Source organism: Haliotis cracherodii, unplaced genomic scaffold (genome assembly GCF_022045235.1).
Source record: "Haliotis cracherodii isolate W230 unplaced genomic scaffold, xgHalCrac1.p SCAF_2, whole genome shotgun sequence".
NCBI classification, from domain to species: domain Eukaryota; kingdom Metazoa; phylum Mollusca; class Gastropoda; order Lepetellida; family Haliotidae; genus Haliotis; species Haliotis cracherodii.
Window position 1 is genome coordinate 75,046,869 of NW_027266275.1, and position 23,218 is coordinate 75,070,086.

Genomic DNA, 23,218 nt, shown 5'->3' on the forward strand with positions numbered 1-23,218 from the left:
CAATGAATGTAATAGTTCATGGGTGTTGTTCTTATTGCCCAATGTTCTAAGGCTAACATTTGCTATTTCATGTCAATATTATATAAAACTAATTAATTCCAAAACCTATTTAGCTTGAATATAGTACCCTGGGATAAATGTGATGCGAATTAGTTTCATATTACCATGTACTAGTAATGTTTGTCATCTAATGTGTCACACACACACACACACACACACACACGCACACGCACACACACACACACACGCACACACACACACACGCGCGCGCGCATATTTAATGGTCTGTCCCTAAGAAAGGATGAGAAGTGTTCAGTAAAACAAATCGTTCACGCTTATCTATGACTTTATGGACAGAAAGTAAAATGCGGATAACGTTAACCTGCCTCTGTACATGAAGCAGAACACATGAAAGAAAATAATGACAACAGCTTTCGCTGTGTTTCCTTCGTAACTAATATATTTATGGGTTATATGGTATGATTAATAATCAGTCTTCGTTTTCCATTAAAAAATGCTCTTGGGCTGTAGAGTATTTGTTTGGTTTTTGTTATTTTTGACTTACCGATCGTTTCCTTCTTACAGTAATATTGCTATATCTTTTTAAAACCCCTTGAGATCCGTGAAGATCCGGGGTAGAATAGGTCTTCAGCAACCCATGCTTGCCGTAAAAGGCGACTGTGCTTGTCGTAAGAGGCGACTAACGGGATCGGGTGGTCAGGCTCGCATGTCATCGATCCCATATCTGTGGATCGAACAAGTACTTTTTCTCGCTCATTCTCTATTTTGATCGTCGTGGTTCCTTGGTGAGACTCAATGGCACGGTGATGCTAATCTCCTTGTAGCATCCTCATTTCTCGAATATCTCGTTTAGTTCATTATGAGAAATTGTCCACTGAAAGTGCGTGGTATAATTTCTCTTTTAGTCGCCATTGGACAGCCGGTATATGCCGTACTTCTTCGTGGTGTGGTGCTTAGCATGTGGAACTACTAATAACTATTCCTATTTGTCACATGTCAATATAATCCACATAGAACTGAAAACAGATACAACAGCGATAGTGGATCAGATAGGACATGCGTCATGAATAAATGGAGGATTATTGTATAAACTAGTAGTTATCCTGAAGTTTCATCTTTTCATTCTGTGCGTAATCCAGGTCTCTGTTTCCATCATGTCGTTCCTTCATCATCAGACTTTCTCCTCGCTCTTCGGCCCTTTTGGCGTCCTCTTCTCTCTTCATTACATTAAGCACGTCCCATCTGGTTGACAGCCACCCTCGCCGGAAGACAAGACTTGTGAACGCTGACACAGATACTATGGCCACAAAGTTGACTATCATCGCCAGGGTCTTGACTGGGAACAGTTGGCCATCGGCTTCTGTGTAAAAGGGGAAATGAATAAGAGCTGGGATTCCTAGCAGGGTGTCCCCAGAAGCGACTCTCAGAAAGAGACTGAGGACGTATCCCGTGAGAGCGCCGTAGGTGTTGGTGAACCCGATCCAGAGAACACAGGTGAGTTGGGGGAAGAGGATGACGTACATGAGGTCTGAACACATGTAGTACAGTCCGTAAACTGACTTCACCAGGATGGCAATGATGCATGACAATGTACCGGTCACCAGTATTCCACCTCTCAACACCCACATCAATTCCCGATCGCTGGCCTAAAGAGAAGAAAAGAAATATGTGATATAGTTAAACGAAAGTATTTTCTGGTCCATTATACGTTTTTAAAGACTCATTTTCAAAATGGCAGATCACACATGTTCTGGGTATTTAATTCTAGGCTCTGTTCGTATCGTTCTATATGTGACGGTGACTGAAACGCTTGAAATAATTGTATTATGCATATAACGTCTCACTGGGTGCACGGGGAATGGCGTTATACATGTATATGCATTGTGCATCTCGGTGTCGTGTTACACATTGCATACATCTATCATATACACAGCGGAACAAGCCAATTAAAATCAGAATGTTGAAAAATTGCAGCGTCATCTAGCGTTCTTTATTGTCAACGTTGTTTGTTTGATGTCCCTTGTACACGCTGACGTTCGGGAGTAAACTCGTACTGTAACTTTAGAACTGAGACAGAACCCGATTTTGTGGAAGGCGACATTTTGGATAATCGTGAAGGTTGTGATATTCGTCTTGGGATTTCCTGATACATCATTTTCATTTACAGAGATACTCTGCTGATAATATTTTGAATACGTATGGTATATGATTTATTAAACCTGTTCTGTCTTAAATATTCATATTAGGAATGGTCGTTGTGGCAGTGACGCTGGTATTGGGGACCATACATTCATTAGTAGTACAGGGGCATGTGTAAATAACTATATTATTTCTACAGTCCATATGTTCTACCTATGTAAAGCATCCAACATCGAGTCGCAACATTTTCCATTAGCAATGTCTTTACATACGCTTCATTCTTGCATCAATAGTGATGATATCAATAATGCAAGTCCATTGAGTTTTAAATGAAGAATTGATAAAGAAGAAATATGTTTTTGTAACTTATTTTCTGATAAGTTTTTACCACATGTTGAAAAAGCAGTTGATGCCGTATTCTCAAATATTGAGTTTATGAGAGAGGCACTCTCCCGTGAAATGAAGAAATGACGAAAGTAGTTCACACTGATAAGAAACCCCAACAATGGTTTGATTGGGAATGTCAGTTACACAAAAGGGAGATGCACATGCCTCAACAAATTGAGAAGAGATAAAGATATGTGGTCGTTAAGGGAATATACAAGAATTAGAAATCTGTACCAAAGCACGTGCAGGGAAAATGAAACTTATATTTCTTTAAAAGGAAAAATAATACTTGGAAGATAATATTAAGTTATCAAAAGAATTTTGGACAACTCTCAAAACGCTAAATCCACATTATAAGTATAAAAATAATAATAAAATTTATATATGGTGTGATTATTTTAAAAATATGTTGAGTTGTGATGGTGTTACGCACGATATATACATTGAATTATCAGATCAGGGAAAATGTGACTATGACATAACTCCTGCAATTCTTGATTCGCCAATGACAAGAGATGAAATTCAAAAAGCTATCTTTAGCAAAATTTAGATGCAGTTCTCATAGACTTAGGATCAAAGTAGGCAGACATAGAAACATAGTTAGAGAATTGAGAATATGCGAGCAATGTGATCTAAATGTGATTGAAGATGAGTTTCATTTTCTGTTAGTCTGTCCACAATACGACCATCTAAGAAGTAAATAAACTGAGGGCCAAAAGAAACGTTACCAACATTAACTGATTTGCCACTTTGAAACAAAGATGCCAACCTGTTAAAAAACAGTAAAGAACACATCTCACGAATACAGCCTTCATGTTCTCTGTCGTTCTTTGCACGTGCTTTGCGGATTTTGGGAGATATAGGTTTTTTTCAGCATTTTTTTAAAACATTCTTTCCCAATTTATCGTGCAATTTCCGGGTATAAATTAACACCAACGAACATGCCAAGACTGACCGCTATCCAGAGGGAGAGAGCCATAGGTATGCTGCAGATCGGAGCGACACAGAGAGAGGTTTCCATTAACATGAATTGGTCCAAGATGACCATTACCAGACTGGTCGCACGTCTCCGACAGACTGGCAGAACCGCAGACAGAGCACGGAGTGGCAGACCAAAGGTCACGACCCCGCAGGATGACCGCTTTTTACGGGTACTTCATCTGAGGAACAGATTTCTTACTGTGACGTGATCAGCTGCCAACAGCTTAGGACATCCGGTCAGCAGACAAACAGTGACCAGACGACTACGACATTATGTTCTCCGGGCTTATCGCCCTTTCAAGGGCATGACCTTGACCCGTCAACATCGACGTGCCAGATTGACGTGGTGCAGGCAAACTCAGCGATGGCAACAAAGGGAATGGCGGCGAGTGCTGTTTAGTGACGAGAGCAGGTTCCAACTCTTCAAACCTGATGGGCGGACGCGAGTTTATCGACGACGTTGTGGACGTACGGCTCCTTGTTGTGTCCAGGAGGTAGAACTTTACGGGGGCGGAAGTCTGATGGTCTGGGGGGGCATTTGCGGGGACGAGAAGATGGAACTTGTCAGCATCGAAGGCAATCTGACAGCACAACGCTACATTGACAATATCTTACGGCCAGTGGTTCTTCCTTTCATCCAGCGTCAACAACGGCCGGTGTTCCAACAAGATAACTCCACACCCCATAAAGCCCGTATTACTAGAGACCTCCTCAACGCCAACAACGTGACTGTCCTGCCGTGGCCAGCTCGATCACCTGATCTGTCACCCATAGAACATCTCTGGGACCAGCAGGGGCGTCGTCTTCGGAAACGTCAACATCCTCCCTTCACGAGACAAGCGTTGATCGTTGCCCTCCGTAAGGATTGGAATCAGATACCTGCAGTCGATGTGAGGACGCTTGTCGCCGCATTCGAATATGCATTGCCGCTCATGGAGGTCATATCCCGTATTGAACGGTCTGGACCGTCGTCACCTTAAAGTTGTAACCAATGTTGTTGATCGAATACTTGACGAATGACCCCTTGTCAAGAAATGTCCCTGTTGGAAGTCAAGGACTTTGTTGTTGAATTACTTGTAGTAAATTCGCATTTTACTTTTCTGAATGATGAGTTTCTACAATACAATTGTTATTGCTGCTTCAAATTGTGTTGGTCATATTTTATCCTAGAAATATCGTTGGTAACGTTTATTTTGGCCGTCAGTTTATATAGAACTGCCTTTTTATGTACATCCGATTCTACAAAAGAATGCATCGAACATGTCACCAACTGATAAAGATAGCCATGAAACAACTATCAATGTTAATTGATCATGTTATGTTAATTAGAATATGAATATGTTAAACATATTCTGCAACAACTCCCAAAAACAGAATTGTACTATGGGCCTTTGGCCTTTCAGTATGGAATAAAACATATCCTATCCCACGCATTGTTCTTTCTTTTGACTTTTGTCAGAAACATTTAATACTTTATTCGTAACATTTGACTACTGATGCGTACTTGTATCCTTTATTTCAACTGATGTATTTTCTTTTCGAATGGCTGCCCATATACATGTGGAAGTGTTATTATCACAAATGCATATAAATATATGGTAAGTATTCATTCTAGGCACTTTTCAAACCCTTCTCGATGTACCTGTGGACGTATGACATCTTTGTAGATATTCTTAGCAAAGATGGTTCCACTTGAGAGGACAGAGGAGTCGGCTGATGACATAACAGCAGCAGCCACCACGCCAAGTCCCAACACTGCCACCGGAAGTGGACACAGGTAGTTGAGCACCATGGGAAGGATAAAACTGTGGTATTCAGTTGGTATTGGTATATCGCCTGTGTAGGATGTGGCATTCCAGTCTGGGAAAACAACATGCTTGTGCTTTAAGATCAAATTCCAAGGCTACAAGAAAAAGCCGTTTGTATATTTGAAATATCGAAAAACTTTAAATGACACAAATTATGTCAAATCTGAAACATTGTACTCGCCTTCGTAACTAGAACATTACCCTCGCTTTCAACTGATGTTACACGACGTCTGAACAAACTCATTGTGAAGTTGGCCTTTATAAAGCATGGTCCTGAATACTTAATAAATCTATATCGATGTCCTGAAATATTTCACGAACTTTCCTTGTGATGTGAGATGTTCTCAAGAACATCTGCTGGGCTCTACTTTCTACGTTCGCCTCGATTATGTTTTTAAGTTTGTCAGCACCATACCTGTGCTTTTGGGTTTCACCAAAGTGGTAAAGGTCTGAGATCTGCATCACTTCGGGCTTTCTTCACATATTAAGCTAACACGCCATGATATAACTGGAATACTGTTCAAGGCGGTGTTAAGCCCAACACACTCACTACTTACTTCGATAGCTGTTATTGAAATCTAAATGATTGCACTGTCGCATTTATATGTGTTGGAGGTCACTGTGCATTTTTGTCCTAAGCACTTGTTAACTACCTCCCCGAATTCGCACTTTACTAACTGGACGTATAGACGAATCCCTTTTTAAACGGGTGTGCATACATATATCTTCTGTACATTACACGTCTCGCAGTGTCGTCACAGTGCAGTGTCATCACAGTGCAGTGTCGTCACAGTGCAGTGACGTCAAAGTGTAGTGTCATCACAGTGCAGTGTCGTCAAAGTGCAGTGTCATCACAGTGCAGTGTCGTCACAGTGCAGTGTCATCACAGTGCAGTGACGTCAAAGTGCAGTGTCGTCACAGTGCAGTGTCGTCACAGTGCAGTGTCATCACAGATTTAGAACGGTGTGATGATACTTACATTCGCCTTTGACGCAAGACATACGGTAATCAGCGACCTGCCGTAAAATGGGAACACATTTGACATGAAACGCCGCATGATCGATAATTTCATTATATCTCGGCGATATCATGTCGATCGACTTTTGTCCTTACAGCACCATATACACGACAGTTCGATTTGCTCATGCACCACAAAGTCCTCCTTAAAGAGGTTAACTCATTTGGTATATTTATATCCAAACCTGCTGCGGCTCCAACAATTCCAATGGCTGCTGGGGGTATGGCAAGAAGCAAGCTACAAAATGCTGCTAGAATCGAACTTGTGCGGGCAATGCTTGGTGTCTTGCAAGCCAACACTCTCTGGTAGAACACCTGTAAAACAAATGTTCATTACTCGAATTAACAGACACAATATATAGTCAACCACTGTCCAAACTTATGGACGAGATGAAATATCTTATCACGGGCCCGTTCCACTTCAGTGACTACACTGGCAGTAAAGGTCAAGGTCATCTTGCAGTAAACTGTGTTCTTTCAGCATAAATAATCGCTCAATAAAAAGCTAATCGAACAGATCACACTGAGAACAGATAACACTTTGGGTAAGTTAGTGAGTGTGAGTAATATCACGGCCCAGAAATGAGCTTCCGATAATGTACTTACAAGGTGATAGGACCCAGGCTTTCGTCGTGACGAGCGAACGCTTTAACCACTGGGCTACTCGACCGAACTCAACACATTGGAAAAAGATCCCGTCGCGAAGATCGTGTGTACTTGAAGTCGATGGTACTGTTACTCCCCTGTGATACTATTTCCAGAACCTATATACATGCGCTAATATTGTCTCTGAGTTTCGAAATGTATATAAAGGTATTATTAGTGAACACCTTGAACTCACACGTACCGAAACATCCTATGTCAAATGATGAAATGTTCACTTTGTCGGTCCATGAAGCTTAGATTCTAATGAACTCAAGTTGGACTCAGAACCGTTTGCAGTGAAATAGCACTTAATGTCATGGGAACAAACATTATGTCCCATGCTAAGTCCACGTAGGCATCAACGACTCTCACAATGTACCTACTCTTGAAGGCATATCACACAAAGGAGTATCATGATTAAGACATGAGGTATAACATGTGTTTAAAGATTTGCACTTTGTTGCAAAGTATACAGAGCTCTTTCAGCCTACAGGTCTCCATGTGGGACATAAGTGACTGATAAAATAATTTTAGCATTTAAATCATACTTTCCAAAATTAATACTCGGGTATGATGAACATGTGTAATATCATGCATATACCATACCTGCCATGGTAGGCCTCCAAATATGATTTGGCAACAAAGGTCTGCATATAAACCAATCATGTTTGTGGGCAGCTCTCCCAGCCACGTGTCCTGGACCCGTGAGAGGTCCACACTAGGGTGGAAGAAGGAAAACGGACATGCCACGATCTGAAAAAGAAATTGTAAATACATAGAGGACAGCTGCGTTGTGACATCGTAATCACTTCAATCAAGTATAACGTAAGATGACATTGAAAACGCTGATTTGTTTGGGATGGTACGAAAGCAGGGTAGCATGGGGTTTTAGCATTCAAAGGTTCTTCCACTTCAAGGAGAGCTATGATTTCGGTTTGGAAATTTAGTTAGAACCCTATCACAGTGAAATACCCTTACCAGTCCCACGCAAAGACAAATGAGCTGGACGACATCAGTGTAGGCCACAGAGTACAGCCCTCCTATGAAGGTGTAGAACACGGCCACACAGCTAGACACGATGATGGACAAGACGGGATCCAGATCCAGGATAAGGGACATGGTGGACCCTGTTGCACATGGGAAGTTGTGATTTCAGTAATAGAAAATGTTACTTAATGCAGCCTGTTGCGACGTAAATTGTAATAAAAAGGTAAATTGTAATAATTTTGACGTAAATTGTAATAACAACGTAAATTGTAATAATATTTGACGTAAATTGTATTACGCAAATTGCAATAAAAATTGACGTAAATTGTAATAATCTCAACTTGCGGTAAAATGTCATAAATTCTTACGTAAATTGTATTAACATTACTACCGTAGTTACCAATACGCCAATTGACTAGAAATTATCTTTGTCAGTTGAGCTTACGTTTCACATGTACAATTCGAGAAATACTGTGTATGATGACAAACGTACAAAACTGTTAAGTTAGGGATGGTTGGCATAGGCTTTATCGTACAGTCGTCATTAAAGGGTGGTGTCAACATAGTGAAAGACATTTATTGGAAGTGATGTGATGTTTGTGGCATGCTATCATCTACGTAGAAGATACTACTATCTGCGTAGAAAATACTATCATCTACGTAGAAGATACTTTCATCTGCGTATATGATAGTATCTTCTTCGTGCGTGCGTGCGTGCGTGCGTGCGTGCGTGCGTGCGTGCGTGCGTGCGTGCGTGCGTGTGTGTGTGTGTGTGTGTGTGTGTGTGTGTGTGTGTGTGTGTGTGTGTGTGTCTATGCTGATGAGGCCCAAGTATCGCAGCAACAGTATGATTTGGTTTCTTAGATACTTACTAACTTTTTCATCAGAATTTTAACAAAGTATGATTACATCACTACAGTGATTGTTGTTTGTTGGAATTATTTTAATCCTTTTAAACCCCCAGAGAAGATTATCCTCTGAGGTAATTTTTGTCCGTATATATGTCACAAATTAGTGATAACTTATGAAAAACGTAATTATCTGTTTCGAAAATTATGTGCCGCATTATACGCGAGGTACCAAATTTGGTATCAAGGTTGCTTGGCGCAATCCACCAACGATTGCCGAGTTTAATGATCTTAGAATACTCTTCGTATAAGGTCAAAGAGAATATTTACGTTAGTGACAAAACCCTTTTCATTATAGATTTTCAATCCTTTCAATTTTGATCAAAACATATCTATTTCAGCAATAATTGATTGCAACAAATTTATTATACATTCTGATGCGCTTTGAAACTCAACAAGACATGCCCAAAGATACCGTATATTATTTGTGTATTCTTTGAATTATGATTTCGTGCCGTTATCATGATGGATTCTGTTTTTGTTGTTGGGGCAAGGAGTAATTATCCAAGCAAAAATTGTCAGTAAGTTGTTGTTAGTTCTTCATGACATATGAAAAGAATCCAGACAGTTACATTTATTCATTTATTCATTTATTTCATTAAATATACTTCTTCCTATGAAAGGAAATATTTTATGTTATATTAATGATCCATATGATCCATATGTTAATCCATATGTTAATCATACATACACATATTGCATAAGTTAACATGGTTTGCATTTTTCTTTATCTGTGAGAAGTTCACAGAGATCGAGAATACATAATATCTAATAGTATATGCAATGTAGGTAAAGAATATCCACGTCCCTCTTTGGATATTAAAAAAAAACATTGTATATAATGTTATGTATTAAGTATTCTCCTTTCCCATGCATGGGAAATCTATGCTGCATTTGCTGACGACTGGTTTTTTTCATTTGACATTGCACAGGAGATCTGTCACTCATTTGTTGTATTTGAATTCTTCGTCAAAATATAATACAAAACACACAGAATATTTCTCAAATAAATAAGAAAACTAAGTTCATTCTAGTAATTAATCCTCTTCTGGACAACCATAGAAATGAAATTCCAATGCGTTTATATATACATATAATTATACAACAATGTATGATAACGACCTCAATCCTCCCCAACACTCATACTTTAATTACGATTGTACGATAACCCCTGTACCAACCCTAACAAGGATAGGTTCTAGTAATTTAACGCCTTTGACCCTAAACTTATAAGGTTATTACAATTTAAGTAAAAACAAACACACAAACACACACAAACACACACACACGCACGCACGCACGCACACACACATAAACACACATACATTCACATATACACACGCACACGGACACGCACACGGACACGCACACGCACACACACACAGATGTGTGTGTGTGTGTGCATGTAGGTGTGTATGTAAATGTGAGCTCTATGTCATTGGTATCACATATATGACTGCACATTTACATACTCTAGATGACAGTATCATGAACGTAGATGAAAGTATGTAAGTGGACGATAGTATCGAGATGGCGTACTATCATCTACGTAGAAGATACTATCATATACGCAGATGAAAGTATCTTCTACGTAGATGATAGTATTTTCTACGCAGATAGTAGTATCTTCTACGTAGATGATAGCATGCCACAAACATCACATCACATCCAATAAATGTCTTTCACTATGTTGACACCACCCTTTAATGACGACTGTACGATAAAGCCTATGCCAACCATCCCTAACTTAACAGTTTTGTACGTTTGTCATCATACACAGTATTTCTCGAATTGTACATGTGAAACGTAAGCTCAACTGACAAAGATAATTTCTAGTCAATTGGCGTATTGGTAACTACGGTAGTAATGTTAATACAATTTACGTAAGAATTTATGACATTTTACCGCAAGTTGAGATTATTACAATTTACGTAATTTTTATTACAATTTGCGTAATACAATTTACGTCAAATATTATTACAATTTACGTTGTTATTACAATTTACGTGATAATTATTACAATTTTCTGCAAGTATTACAATTTACCTTTTTATTACAATTTACGTCGTAACACAGCCCATGTTGTGTTACAAACATGCCAGCTCTACAAGCATGGATCCTGTGTTGTGTTACTTATATACCAGCTACAACTCAAACATGGAACCTTTGCTGTGTTTCACACATACCAACTCTACATGTATGGAGCCTTTGTAGTGTTACACACATACCAACTCTACATGTATGGAGCCTTTGTAGTGTTACACACATACCAACTCTACATGTATGGAGCCTTTGCAGTGTTTCACACATACCAACTCTACATGTATGGAGCCTTTGTAGTGTTACACACATACCAGCTCTGCAAGTATGGAGCCTTTGCAGTGTTACACTCATACCAACTCTACATGTATGGAGCCTTTGCAGTGTTACACACATACCAACTCTACAAGTATAGATCTTTTTCTGTGTTACACAAATACCAGCTCTACCAGCATGGATCCTTTGTTGTATTAAACAAATACCAGCTTTACAACCATGGATCCTTTGCTGTGTTTTGAAAATACCGATGCAAACGTCCGAGACCCTCACCACTTACACGCTGCTTTTTCGGGTTTGCATTTTAATTCTTTTAAGTTATACTAGCATCATCTTACCCAAAGCTGACAAGATGGCGGCTGTCCAGAAGACATCTCCCATAAGCTGGGGGAAGAAGAGCAGACTTCCGGCACGACCCCCCACCTTTGCCTGGATGGGGTCGAACATGGTGATATATCCTCCTCTCCTCATCTTAGGCGCGTAAAACACCCCAGCTGAGGATTTATAGTATACAGTTGATGTATTGAACTCAAACAGATTGCGGATCTAAAATAACACTAACCAGAGTTGGAATCGTACATGAACTTTTATTTTCATTATGGAAATAGTTTTGACCATTTTATTTCAAGATTCATCTTCCTGCATAACATGGTGAACAATATGGCAACTACATATGATCCGTCAATTCCAAATGCACATTAGCTGAAATATTGTTCAAGATAATGAATATCACCCAACTGTTCATTACTGAAAAATACATGACAGTCTAACATTAGAATGACGTCATAGATACGTTTCAAACCATTGTAATGAAAATATCAATTAGAAATTATAGTATTTCAAGAAGTAGGTATCCATGGGCACCGATTGTGTTAACCTTCTTGATTATCCATTTCTTAATGCATATGAATCGCAATTTCTACTCGCATTGGGAAAGTAAAAACAAGGTATTTTGGTCAAGAAGCTTCAGGTATGTCGATGATCTGATAATCGTTCAATAACCACCAAATAGCCAATTCTCTTCGACTGATTTACACACCTAAGCTAGAAATAATGGAGACCAGTGAGGCCGCCTCACATTTTTCATAAATATTCAGAGTGATAAAACATTCTCCTCCACATGTATGTATTACAAGAGGGATAACTTCAACTTTCCAATAGTCAATTTGAGGATAACGGACATTTCCGAATTTGACGCACCTGTGACAAAAATTATGTCAGATGCAATTCACTGTTTTGGCTTGTGCCACACGTTCACTTATTTATTTTTCGGATGAGTAGATAGCCTGTCATTTCCTGTGGTTGTGGTGGGTGCCGCCGGTAGGACGGGGTGCGCTCGCCATTTTGCCAGTGCCTGGTGTCGTCACTGTTTTTTTGCATTTTAAATAATTTTTCAATTGAAGAAATCTACGGTGTTCCAAATTTAAACGTTGATGTTAAATAATATGTCCCGTGTACTTTATGATGATGTAGATGAGGTATTGAGGTAAAAGTTGTCATTAAGAAAACATAAATTATATGTAGTATTTGTAGATTTTTAAAAAAAACATTTGACCTGGGTGGGAAAATGTATTCCGTCTTGAAAGGTATGTTTGCAGAGGTTAAATCATGTGTTGGTAGTGGATATGATGTCACAGACTATTTTGATTGTCGGAATGGTTTGGGTCAGGGATCTATCCTGAGTCCTATTCATTTCTCCTTTTTTTCAATGAATTGTATTTTGAAATTCTTACTTCTGGTATACATGGTGTACATGTTCCCTAATTTATTAGAACTTCCAGTTCTGTTTTAAACTTTTAAACTTCCCTAAATGTCGTTTTAAAACTTTTCGATACACAAATACGACCAATTGTACTTCGTGGTTCAGAAGTATGTAGATTCCAAAGATATGAATGTCTGGGAAAAAAATCTTTTGGCGCATTAAAAATATCTTATATACGCCGAATTCTACAGTTTTCGGTGAATATAGTAGGTATCCTCTACACGTATTATCATAAATTCTGGACACATTTTTAAGATAAACACAAACAACGTTAACCGAAACTAGCATGCAATACGTTTTTACATTTAGATTGTATAGGTAAGATTACATGGGCTTCACACATTAGAAACCTTTTATTTCCATGCGGTTATGGCATTGTCTGATAACAGTGAGTAATGTTACTATGCTTTTGAAAGATTTCCGGGAATGCTCCATAAATATATTTCTTTAAAAATTTGCATTCAATATTGAACACGATATTGAATCCTACAGATCGTTTAAACGTTTCCTTGAACCTGAACAATACCTTTTCGTACTAATGTCTCGAAAATATCGTGGTTTTCTTTTCAGATTTAGATTGTGGTTTGTCAAAATTTATTATCAATGCAGATAGAAAAATAGGTAACAATAAAAATGAGAGAACTTGTATGTTAAGTGAAAAAGGTATAGAAATGAAATTCACTTTATCTTTACATATCCAACTTTTGGTGATTTTAGAGTTCAATATATACCAAAAAAGTATTTACGTGAACCTTCTGAATTAACATTCCCTTCTTTTATGACCTCTAGAAATGATACTGATATTCTACACATGTGACTTTATTCAAAGCATGCAATTATCTTAAGAAAAAACATCGTAATACTGCATATTATGTTTATATGTGTAAGTTACTGTATATTGTGTTTACTCTGTAACTTTTGTATGTGGACCGGAGGCCTAAAATGCAAGAACTGTTCTTCATCTCCTACTTGTTAAAATATAGAGAACAAAATAAGGAGAACAACATCTTGTTGCAGAGATACCAGACTGCCTTTTAGCTAACGGAATATTCGTAGAGAATGGAAGACATGGAGAAAACGTTCTTCATTGATCAGTAAATATTATTTTGAAGACGTTGAAATATAACATGCCAACGTCAGAGAATAATCAGTCTCGATCATCTGCTGAAACAGATTCCATTGGGCGTAAACCACACAAAAGTGATGAAAATTATAGGAATGGATCATTGAAAATCAAGAGTTCGAGAAAAGTCATTGACAACGTACTAAGTGTGTTAAAGTGGTAGCAACACAGACGAACCTCGAACAAAGACTGAAGAGATAAACATTGTCATATATTTACCCACCATTGATAAGACAGACACCCGTGTGAGGACCACTACGAATAGCATCAGTACTAGAAGCGGAAAATGTACTCTACAATCTCTTAAATGTTATTATGCTATCAAATGGGACACCTATGTTTGGCTTCCTGAAGAGAAATGACGACGTTTGGGGTAAATTTTATTTATCTTCAATCCCCTTTGTCGCCTGTGTTTCATTAAATTTATCTTACCAATGATGATGGAAATGCAATAAAGAATGGGCACATTAGTCCAGATGAGGCCGCTGTATGCCATGGCTTCCGCTGTACCGTTGAGGTAGCCTCCCCCGACGTTAGTTGCTGAAGAAGCGTGTATGTATATCATCAGTCTCGAGATAACAAAGGGAAGATCCAGAAGATAAAATCACAGCATTATTATGTACAATATCATGTTTGACAGTTACATTTGTAATGTTATCATTTGTAACAATACAAATAATCTGTATACAAATGTATTTCCAGTTCCGACTGTGCTATTTGAGGCGGCAGTGGAGCCAAGTGGACAAAGTGCTGCCATTCGCTGTGTTGAAGTTGCGTCCCTTATGCGTACCAGGATCCGAATCAGATTATGATCTTTAATTTGTGACACCATTCCCTGATTGTTGAATTCACTTCAGTCTTTCCTCCAGCATGAAACTGACACGCCTAGATATATACTACTCAACTTTTGATAGGGATAATCATATATGTCATTCTATTTATAAACTACTGACTTAGGCTGATGAGGTTGAAGTGCACATTTACAATACCGTGGAGATGCATCTGAGCACAACATCTAATCACAATGAAATATCATATCATGCATGAACAGCATATGATGCACGTATACACAGCAGCCACATTGGGTGCGCCTATGGGGGAACTCACAATCACGAATGCAGTTGATCTAAGCACATGATAAAAAAAATGCCTCCGAAACAGTACTTACTGTCGTGCCCAGGCCGTCACCTACTATCTCCTACGAGAAAGATACGGACATGGGACTAGCCGGATAGGTCCCTTGACATGTCCCCCAATAGACCATCTATGAGATGTTCTCGGGCGGAGAGTGTTCGCCAGACACCTAGCACCTGACACCGTGGCCCAGTCTGAGGAAGCTTCTCATATGGAATAGCGGGCAATACCAAGGGCAACCATATTCAAGTTAATCAATAGTATACCAGCAAGAAATCGTGTTTATATCACCCACCATAGTGAACACATCAGATAATGATCTACACGCCCGAGGATCATTTACCGACATTTATCTCCATTACACCTTTCCTTTCCTTTCACCAGTTCCCTTATTTTTGTCGGTAGTATACTCAGTATATACACTTGGCATATTATGAGAAGGATTTTTCTTTGAAAGATAAAAAATATCCCTACCAAAAGTGGAATAGTATAATTTAGATAATGAGAACAGTGACGTTAAGGGTAACTATCAGACTTCATGATCACACTACTTTACCAAAGGAACCTGGTCCTTGGTGATTTCAGAACATCAGAAGTCTGCACCTGGGCGTAATATATCGGTACCAACCAGTCAGTGTAAAGAAAGACAGCCACATTCCGATGCTCCTGTTGGCCACAAATGAGTCTTCAGCACTCTTATTTCTGCTTTTCCTTGCAGCGATGATTCCGATGACGAGGATGAGGATGTAGAACACGATGACGGAGATGAGCCCGGGAACGTTCACAGCCATGATGAGGCTTAATATAGTTGTGCGGTATTAGCATCAACTGATGAAACTGGAAACAAAGAAGTAGAGAATTTTCACCAACATTAATTGTACACACTCTACGTGTAACCAATGTCTAGAGTCTGATTAATTAGTACCAAGACTTGTTTGATAGAGGGGTGCATTTCACCGACAACCCTTGTGTTATACTGCGTTTGCGCTGTTTGTTGGACCAAAACGTTTTGACGTCATGAACAATCACACAACCTTTGATGATTAAATTACATTAACAGCTAAATGTATATAATTATCATAAACAGCCCGGAAGTGTGGGCCACTGTAACGTGATAATGCCCTCATTTTGCAATTGCCTCACGACTGGTTATGATTAATCACTCTCTCGAGTTACCTGATGGTATAAAGGTCGATGATGTCCCACGCATACATTTAGAAGAAAATAGAGTCCATCGTGTAATGATGTTCTAAAAAATTGATTCCAAGGCAATTTGTAGAGAATGGTGCATATTCCACTGTCAACCTTTCATTTCTCTTGCTTTATAATGCCATTGCACTGTTTGTAGATCTAAAGCAGCATGACGCCATTAGCAGTCCTAGTAGTTTTTAGCTAATAAAACAACTTGATTTAACACTTTAAGAAACAAGAAGGTTAGATTCTCGATATGTGTTTAAATTTCTATTTACAATAAGGATGAATCGTTTTAACTGCAAATATAAGCTCCAGCAATATACAAGACAGGTTAACAGGTTTGCGTTTTGTTTCAGTCAAGCTGCCAGTGTAACTGCAGTGCAATTGATATCGTACAACTCACAGCGTTGTGCTCGAGACCCGTCAAACTTTCTACTGATCCGATTTGTTTTGTTGGTTTGGTGTTTAATACCGCGAGATCGACTATCCATCATGAGCGTCGATCCCACGCAAATGAGGTACAGGCGACAAAATGACATTTTTATGGTCAATACGTGTCGTCCTAACTATTTTGTATAACAATTGCGTTTAAGTGCGTGATAATACCATATATTTTGACCTTTAAAAATGTCGCGCTCTCGCACTGTCGCCCTTTCATGAAAACAAAACGTATTTTTCGACGCAGACATTGCGACCATGGGTACGAATATTGCGTTGTAGTGATTTCCCACTTTGGTTAATTTTGATAAAAATCTGGGATTCCATATACAAGATGAAAATAGATTGATTCTGGTGTTTGGCTGCCTACAAGTTGTCCATACGATGGAGTTATACGAATTAGCATCATAGTTTGGGAGGTGATGGCTGGGGCTGAATTAGATTCAGGTGTATGAATGTCTGTTTGTTGTTTAACGCAGCATTCAGCAATATTCCAGCTGTATGACGGCGGTCTGTAAATAATCGAATCTGGACCAGACAATCCAGTGATTGACATCATGATTGACATCCACGCAAATGGGATACAATGACATGCATCGACCAAGTCAGCGAGCCTGACCACCCTCTTACGACAAGCATCGTCGCCTGTTACGGCAAGCATGGGTTGCTGAAGCTGGACCTATTCTACCTTGGATCTTCACGGTTCTCAGGCGTATGACCCGGAATACATCGGAAAACATTTTGAAAAGCAAAAGATGCTTATTTGCATTATTGAGAAGTGAGTTTGTATGTTCAATATATAGTCTTACTATTCAAGACCCGATTACAGTTGAAAGGAAAAAGTTATGAATATTGTATGCCATGAATGACAATGAACTTACTTGATTCAATCATAAATGGTAGGAATGATATCAAAAGAATCATTGATCGAGCAAAATATCGAATATTCTTCCAAAAAAGAACATGTATTCAGGTTCTGAAAATCACAGAATGATACAATGTAAATACCCATTGTTCCCTCATGAACTCGTGACAAAACATAAATAAACACATGTACAAGTGTCCCCACGACGAGCATGATGTAACACTACAAAAACATGATGTGTGTACACTGTAATGCACTGACTGGTCACTTGTTACGTGAAACCGTGAAAATGTCAAGTTGTCACAAACTATGGACACTATTTAGTTTCTCACACAATGCATAAACCCAAAGCCACTGGTTTTATAACTTGCTAAGTATGTAAATGTACTCATTGCGCTCATACAACGATATACGATTCACTATCTCAAAATTAATCGCATCATAATTACACTCCAAGCGCATGTATGAACTTCGCTGACGTATTGCATACACATAAATCTTGAAAATACTTACGTTTATGTACCTGAAGAGTGGATCTTAGCTGGGTACAACACGCCGTTATACTTGAAGTGCTCTCTCTCTCTCTCTCTCTCTCTCTCTCTCTCTCTCTCTCTCTCTCTCTCTCTCTCTCTCTCTCTCTCTCTCTCTCTCTCTCTCTCTCTCTCTCTCTCTCCAATGAAATATGAGATAACTTTTGCAGAAGGCGCTGGTGGATTAAGTGATATTGGTTACATAGCTAAGGTGGGTGGTGATTTTGGTTCCAGTCTCAGATCTTTGTAGAGAGGGCATGGCAACAGAAAGTGTTCCTCATCTTCTATTTCGTTGGTTTTACAGAAGGTACATATTCTTCCTGCTAATGGGGTGTTCGCGTATCTTCCTCTCTCAATTTGAAGGTCGTGAGCTGTTCTAAGGAGGTTGTTACTTTCAGATATGGTTCACTTTCGAATTTTCCCGAGGTGTCTGAGCTTATGTGGTTTAGTGGATGGGGCATGGTCAGTTTCACCGAGGTAGATGGCAATGAACTCTTCATGAACATGTTCCTTTAATTTTCCCGAAGAGATGTTATTGTGAGCCAGATCAGGGAAAACATAGTTGAGTAGAATGTTTATTGAAGAGGTCCATGAGTTCAATTTTTTACCTTTATTGAAGGCGGAAGTGAGTAATCTGTCATTTTTACATCTAATGATTGTATATTGTATGAATATTGAAATGTTAAAGGGATAGAGTCCGAATTCTGACAGACAGCCAATATTCCGAGGACCTTCTAAAATACTCTTTGCAATCTTGATGCTTAATGAATTTACTTGCTGTTTAGGCCAGTTTTGTAGAATGTCTTGGAGTTTGATGAGTTGGGTGCCCCACACCTCTGAACCACATGTTGCTATTGGCTCTACCAGTGCTTCATACACACGTAATATGGATGTAACAGATGATGAAGAATCCGTTGTAACATTAGTTTCGATGTTGTACCTCGCTCGCTGACAGGTCTACATGGCAAAAGGGAAATTAAAGGGTCCCTCCTCCAGAATATTTGTAACGGAAGACCTTATACAGTATCGCCATAACTTATTGAGAAAACCTCTGAACCTAAACACTGCCACTTCATTGTATTCATTTTAGACCCTTGATGGGAGAATCTTTGAATCTTTGCTTGCAAAGAAAAAGGTGGCAAACGACTCATGCTAAAAAACACAACTGACATCGAAAAAATGTTGAATAGTTAAACCTCAAATTCACTGTTATCTTGTCTGGAAAAAATATTTGAAAGACGTATATTTAAAACAATGTATAATTACTTTCTGGAGAATAAGCTACTTTACAAATAACAATCGGGATTATTGGCAAAAAATCGTACTACATATCAACTAATTAAAGTTTATCATCACATTTGTAATTCGCTTTATGATCATAAATATTTTTGTATGATACTTTGTGATATTTCTTAGGCATTCGACAGGTATGAACACATCGTGCATCACTCTGACGGTGTGGGTTCGAATCCCGGACGGGACTCAACCCAAAAAAGTACGTGAATCCGTACATTTGTTACATTTGACGGGGTATGGCACAAAGGAATATTGCATAAACTTCAACTGTTTGGTAAATTATTAACTTGGTATCGTAGTTATCTGTTAGCTACATGCCATAGAGTATTCATTAATAGTAGTTTATCAAGTAAAGAATTCACCAAAGCAGGGGTCCCACAGAGTTCACTACTGGGGCCGTTCCTGTTTCTAGTTTACATAAATGATATTACTGATCAGCTTAAAAGAGTTACTAGGTTATTCGCCGACGACACATGTATATGTACTTCATCAACTGATACGGCTGGGATTGAAGAAAGGCTAAACAATTTTATGCCTGAAACGAAAATAAACTTGAATTATTACAGCTTGACGCTGCCAGAATTGTCACAGGTTTGACCAAATTTGCCTCGAGAAAAAGTTTATATTTCGAAACCGGCAAGCTACCACGAAAAGAGAGACGAAAAATTAAACACCTTACGACAGTGCACAAAATAATAATGAACTAATGTCCCTTTTATCTAAATGATTTGTTTTCCCACAATAGATCAGCTGCTTCAAATTATAAGCTACGTAACAAACAGAACATAACTGTACCTTTTACGAGAACAAGTACGTTTCAGAAATAATTTATTATAGACTGCTTAAAACAATGGAATTCCCAAAATGAAAAAATAAAAAATAGTTTCTCTGTAGCTGAATTGAAAACAAAAAACATATCCAAATGTTATTAAAACTCCTTATTATTTCAGTTATGGAAAACGTGCAACTAATGTTATACACACAAGACTTAGACATAGATGTAGCAATCTAAATGATGATTTATTTAGGGTTAATTTGTCAGACACTATTTTTTGCTCTTGCGGTTCCCCATGCGAAAATGCTTTTCACTATTTTCTCGAATGTAAAAAATAGACTTTAATAAGACAATCTTTGTTTATCAACATCAATTTAGAAACAATTCTAAGTGGTAACAAAATTCTGTCCGAGGAACAAACAAATTCCTTCCACTTTTTAATATGTCCATCAATTTATTGTAGAAACAAACAGATTTTAAATTTCTCATTATGCAACAAGATATTTATCACTAGCTGCTTCTAAATGATCTTGTTTTATATGTGACTTGCACATTTAATACATGCTTGTTTCAGTTCAAAAAGTCATAGTTATATTTCATTTCATTCATTTATTAGTTTTGGTATTCGATTTTACTTTGATTTTGATATAAAACAATGTCATTCAATGAAATTATCATAGCTTAGTTCTATTTTGTATTTTCCTCCCTTCACTTAAATTTAAAATGTCTATTAGTTTATTAACAACTGTGGTATTATATCAACATATTATATGTATGTGTGTGTATTTGTGTGTGTGTGTGTATGTAATGTATGTATGTATGTATGTATGTATGTATGTATGTATGTATGTATGTATGTATGTATGTATGTATGTATGTATGTATGTATGTATGTATGTATGTATGTATGTATGTATGTATGTGTGTGTGTATTTGTGTGTGTGTGTATGTAATGTATGTGTATGTATGTATGTATGTATGTATGTATGTATGTATGTATGTATGTATGTATGTATGTATGTATGTATGTATGTATGTATGTATGTATGTATGTATGTATGTATGTACATGTATGTATGTATGTATGTATGTATGTATATGTATGTATGTATGTATGTATGCATGTATGTATGTATGTATGTATGTATGTACGTACGTACGTACGTAGGTACGTACGTGTGTGTGTGTGTGTATGTATGTAATGTATGTGTGTATGTATGTATGTATGTATGTATGTGCGTGCGTGCGTGCGTGCGTGCGTGCGTGCGTGCGTGCGTGCGTGCGTGCGTGCGTGCGTGCGTGCGTGCGTATGTATGTATGTATGTATGTATGTATGTATGTATGTGTGTGTGTATTTGTGTGTGTGTGTATGTATGTATGTGTATGTATGTATGTATGTATGTATGTATGTATGTATGTATGTATGTATGTATGTATGTATGTATGTATGTATGTATGTATGTATGTATGTATATGTATGTATGTATGTATGTATGCATGTATGTATGTATGTATGTATGTATGTATGTACGTACGTACGTACGTAGGTACGTACGTGTGTGTGTGTGTGTATGTATGTAATGTATGTGTGTATGTATGTATGTATGTATGTATGTGCGTGCGTGCGTGCGTGCGTGCGTGCGTGCGTGCGTGCGTGCGTGCGTGCGTGCGTATGTATGTATGTATGTATGTATGTATGTATGTAATGTACATTGGCTATTTGGTGGTTATTGAACGATATCAGATCATCAGATCATCAGCTTAAGTGAAACTTCTTGACCAAAATACCTTGTTTTTACTTTCCCAATGCGAGTAGAAATTGCGATTCATATGCATTAAGAAATGGATAATCAAGAAGGTTAACACAATCGGTGCCCATGGATACCTACTTCTTGAAATACTATAATTTCTAATTGATATTTTCATTACAATGGTTTGAACACATCCATGACGTCATTCTAATGTTAGACTGTCATGTATTTTTGGTACCTCGCGTATAATGCGGTACATAATTTTCGAAACAGATAATTACGTTTTTCATAAGTTATCACTAATTTGTGACATATATACGGACAAAAATTACCTCAGAGGATAATCTTCTCTGGGGGTTTAAAAGGATTAAAATAATTCCAACAAACAACAATCACTGTAGTGATATTATCATACTTTGTTAAAATTCTGATGAAAAGACTAGTAAGTATCTAAGAAACCAAATCATACTGTTGCTGCGATACTTGGGCCTCATCAGCATAGACACACAAACACACACACACACACAAATACACACACACACACACACACACACACACACACACACACACACACACACACACACACACACGCACGCGCGCGCACGCACACGCACATAAACACACGCACGCACGCACTCACGCACGCACGCACACACAGATACATACAGACACAAACACGTGTATCGTCATGAGTGTGACAAACACTCCATAGCCATATCCACAAACACAAACAAAATGAATTCAATCTGCAATGCCTATGTACCTAACGAGGACACTGTCTGCTCCGCCGCAGGAATAAATCTATCTTGTCACTGTTATATACGTGCACACACCCGAATGTGATTAACACGCCTGCATGTTTCATGATGGGTGTGTTGCTATGTTGAACTATGTTATGTAGTATTCATCTACTCCTACAGCTATAGCCAGAAGATCGCAATGCGCGGAATAGTCAACGTCAAATAGCACAGTATTTGGGCAACTAGACAACTCCAAACACAGTTTACAATCGCAGAAACAGGCCCATTTCATGATTTGTACCTTGCAGATACATATTGACGAAGCAGTACTTACAAGGTTGTCGTATCTGAAGACTGGGCCAAACTAGGGCACGTCAGGATGTCACAACGCTCCGCCGGGC

General features: G+C 38.4%; 1 protein-coding gene across 1 annotated transcript; it reads right to left on the reverse strand.

Moving 5' to 3' along the window:
* Positions 1 to 321: 321 nt before the first annotated feature.
* On the reverse strand, positions 322 to 23,218 carry LOC139469639 (high-affinity choline transporter 1-like). Its single transcript, XM_071251865.1, has 9 exons — positions 23,152 to 23,218; positions 15,857 to 16,065; positions 14,527 to 14,634; positions 11,548 to 11,703; positions 7,977 to 8,125; positions 7,605 to 7,751; positions 6,539 to 6,668; positions 5,171 to 5,388; positions 322 to 1,667 (listed from the first exon to the last, which is right to left on the reverse strand). Exons 2-9 carry the CDS (start codon positions 16,017 to 16,019, stop codon positions 1,113 to 1,115), a joined length of 1,626 nt encoding a protein of 541 aa, XP_071107966.1. The 5' UTR covers positions 16,020 to 16,065; positions 23,152 to 23,218; the 3' UTR covers positions 322 to 1,112.